The 3700-nt window shown below is 39.2% G+C and overlaps 1 protein-coding gene across 1 annotated transcript; it reads left to right on the plus strand.

Annotated features, from left to right (window-relative positions):
- The first annotated feature begins 430 nt into the window (after nt 1–430).
- LOC116172394 lies at nt 431–1839 on the plus strand. The gene has a single exon (XM_031489602.1). It carries the CDS (start codon nt 563–565, stop codon nt 1670–1672), a length of 1110 nt encoding a protein of 369 aa, XP_031345462.1. The 5' UTR covers nt 431–562; the 3' UTR covers nt 1673–1839.
- The last annotated feature ends 1861 nt before the right edge of the window (nt 1840–3700 follow it).

Consider the following 3700-nt stretch of genomic DNA (forward strand, 5'->3'; position numbering starts at 1 on the left):
GTTTAAATATTTGAAAAAAATAAAATTCGAAAATAGAAATCTAAAACGGCGGCAAATCGTAGCAATAAAGCATATTCGAATTAGAATATGCTTTTCAGTGAAGCCGAATCGTGAAAATGTAGAGAACATCGGAATCGTCACAGTCTCGACTCCTATACATTGAAAACCGTATTGGATAACCGTATTTCAGCGCTCCTCCCAACTCCAAAGTTCTATTGGTCTGAAGCTACCCCTATACCTTAGCTTACCCCTATAGGGTGGTTTAAACTAAATAAACTGGCTTCGGCTGAATGAAAGTAGCGCTCCTGCTCTGCTCTGTAGCATCGAAAAACTCTATCTGGCATCGCCCTCGTTGCAGAGCGGTAGGTGATTTTCTACAGCGTTTAGTTTAGGGGGAAGGTTGTATTATCTAACAATATTTAGACGTTAGTAGTATGTTTTTCCACAATACGTATTTTGACTGTTGAGTGAGCGCATTGTTACAAAATCCTGTTACAACAACGTGTGTTTTTTTGGTCTGTGTACGTGTTTCTTTTGTGCGCGGCTTGCGTAAAAGTTTACAATGACAATGGACATTACAAGTAGAAGACCTGATTCTAAAGTTGACGTGCAGGTTACAAGCGATGTGCAAATTGCAACAAGTAAGACAATCAAGCGTTCGTTTGACGTCGCTTTCTTGATGCTACCTGATGACAAGTTGAAGCAGAAGCAATTGAAGGCATCAGAAATCGCGTATCAAGAGAATAACAACGTGGAAAATGCGAAAAATGACACCGACAGCGACGACTCATCGAAAGCTGTCGAACTGCAAAAGATGAAAACTCACGCTAGGTACTTACAAAACGCTATACACAAGCAGCAGGTTTTCGGTGATCCCAATTTGAAGTCAAAGCTCGAGTTCGATTCCGCCGCAACTTTAAAGCTCCTTCCACACATACACCACTCGGAACAGAAAAGCGCATTCACAAAGGTAAATCTAGCTAAGGACTCGCGAACATCACCTAGCCTATCGGCCAGCCCTGATATTAACTATCAAAGTTTAAGCCCTTCGCCCCCGATCATGAATAGAAACTACCAACTTCACCCAAACATCCTCACGCCTAACCAAATCTTTAAGCCCGCATATCAAAACAATTTCATTCCCGAAAACTTTGCCAATCCAAACCCGATCGTGCTCGACCACCCTTTCCTAACGAAAAACCCTTCGACGGACCTACTTCAGCCCAGTTTCGCAAAGATGCGCCCAATGCTCGGCCAATACCGTCACGAATTATCGTACAACTATCCGCAATTTCAACCACCCGAAATGCTAAAGATCGCGCAACCCGATTTAAAATTTTCGTCCGGTAATCCGGCCGCAGCAATCTTGAGCACCTTACTACCCCCTTCGCTGGCCGCTCTCTCGTTACCCGCTCAGAACATATGCGCCAAGTGCAACGTCAGCTTCAGAATGACCTCTGACTTAGTGTACCACATGAGATCGCATCACAAAAATGACACGGTCGATGTCACCAAAAAACGACGGGAAGACAAACTTAAATGCCCCGTATGTGCGGAATCGTTTCGTGAAAGGCACCATTTAACCAGGCATATGACGGCTCATCAAGATAAAGAGGACGACGAAGAGGAACCAATTGGCAAGAAAAAAGAGTTTGCGAACTTTACTAAGTGATCATTTTAACACGTAGGCCTTGACTGTTATTGCCGTTGTTTCATTTTACATTTATTCAAATGTTTATGTATAGTTAACCTAATGCTTTATGTATATTTGTCAAATAGTGTAAATTGTTTATAATTTAAGCATTGTTTAGTGCAATATTTACTGATGTAGTGTAAAAAGACGGGAAAATAGGGAAATAAAGCAATAAATACTTAATGACGCCGTCGGAGTGTTTTAAGGTTTTATGTTTTACGATCTTTATTCGGAGCCCCCTTTGCTAATGAGCTTAAACGCACGTCGATTCTTACGTCGAAGCGCTAACTCAATTATTTAACCCTCTCTTAAACAATAGGTGGCTGTGAAATGAAGCGCTTATTTTATAATGTTTGAATCTCTGTAACGTGATTTGGAATTAATGGTCTGCAAATGCCGTGATAAGCGACTTGCATCCGACAATATTCCACAATGCTTTCGGTTATATTGTTGTAAATATTTTAATGTCCTTTTTACTACTGATAAACCACATGGTGGGTAGGTATAGAGTTTGATTATTGAAAGTTTACCTACTGGTGCGTATTTTGTACTAAATAAGCCAACCCTGGGTAGGAACATCAAAAAATTTTGATAATGAATTACTGTGCTGACCGCATCCACTCATTTTAAGAAAAAAAAACCTAAAAGCGTTAAATTACTACTAACCCGAGTTTAAGCTCAATTTCTGATCAGTTTTACACACATCGCAATATTGTTATCGCACATTTTTTTATGATGGTGGGTGAAAATTGTCGCATAGAAAAATTGAGTCTTTACATTCAATAATCGGCGAATGTGCGACTTTTTGTGTTTTAAGAATTGCACATAATTGGAAACAACGTTTTGAAAAGTTTAGATTAGCGAAAGAATAGCACGGTGTGGGTTGAAGCTGCCATTATAATTTCATGGTCTCTGAAGTGTTTTGAAAGAAATTTAGGATGTCCGACACTGATTCTTGATATGGTGAAAGGCAAAAAGCTCACCACCGTTTGTAAGTTGTCCTGTGTTGTGATATGGTGGAGCGAGAACAGCGAGTACTCCACCATCTCTGCAGCTGATTTTAGTGCTCCTTTTAATTCGAAAGTTTCCCTGATAACCATGCTGCTACCGGGGTAAGCACATGACACAGGGAATTCAAACATAAAGGTTCCCCTAGTATTAATTTTGAGAACAAGAGATACCGAGGTTGTGACCACCGAAGAGGCACCACGACAATACCCGAAACCTGATCGATAACAATTTTTTGGAGTGTTCATAGTATTAGAGCAAATAGCGGGAAAGCATAAAACTTAAATTTTTTCCAGTTTAAGGTAAATAGGTTCCAAAGTATCCGAAATAGTACGAAATTACCATTGTAAGCCCCCTTGTAAAACCCGGAATGCTGCGTCCGGTTCTCAATTATCAATAACTCCCATACGATACAAAAACCGTAAGGTTTCTTTCTTCACAAAATATCCAAATTTTCCTAGCTAAATTATTCAACGTTACATGCTTATTTGTTGTCCATCCTAACTAAGATATTTATGTCTCTTCGGTTTTTTGCAAAATATTTGTGTCCTAAATAAATTTCGTGTAATTCCAGTATATTACTATGCTGATTGCTGAAAGCTTTCTGATTTTGACCACCCGCCAAAAGTTATCTCATCTCTACATATGTACCATTCCCCAGCCAGACAGGATTAAGGGGCCCCCGAGACGATACCAGTCTTTTACAAATTTCAAATGTAACTAAAAGAAATTCGTAATAGTAGGTTTTCTTTGTCCATATTTGTAAATTCCTTCCTTTAAAAACAACAAACAAGTTGGTTCCTATAATTTCTTTCAAGATACACTGTGCAGCCACGTAAATAGTTTAGAAAAGACACACGGAACCAAACAGAGACCGAAAGGTAAACAGTTAAACTGAATAAAACTATTACAACGTATTAAACCCCTAACAGTTCTTGAAAGTGCCATTTTAAAATGTGTAAAATAAACCGTTTTAGCCATTCGGTTTATCGGCTAAAA

The sequence above is a fragment of the Photinus pyralis genome, unplaced genomic scaffold (genome assembly GCF_008802855.1).
Source record: "Photinus pyralis isolate 1611_PpyrPB1 unplaced genomic scaffold, Ppyr1.3 Ppyr1.4_LG5, whole genome shotgun sequence".
NCBI classification, from domain to species: Eukaryota; Metazoa; Arthropoda; class Insecta; order Coleoptera; family Lampyridae; genus Photinus; species Photinus pyralis.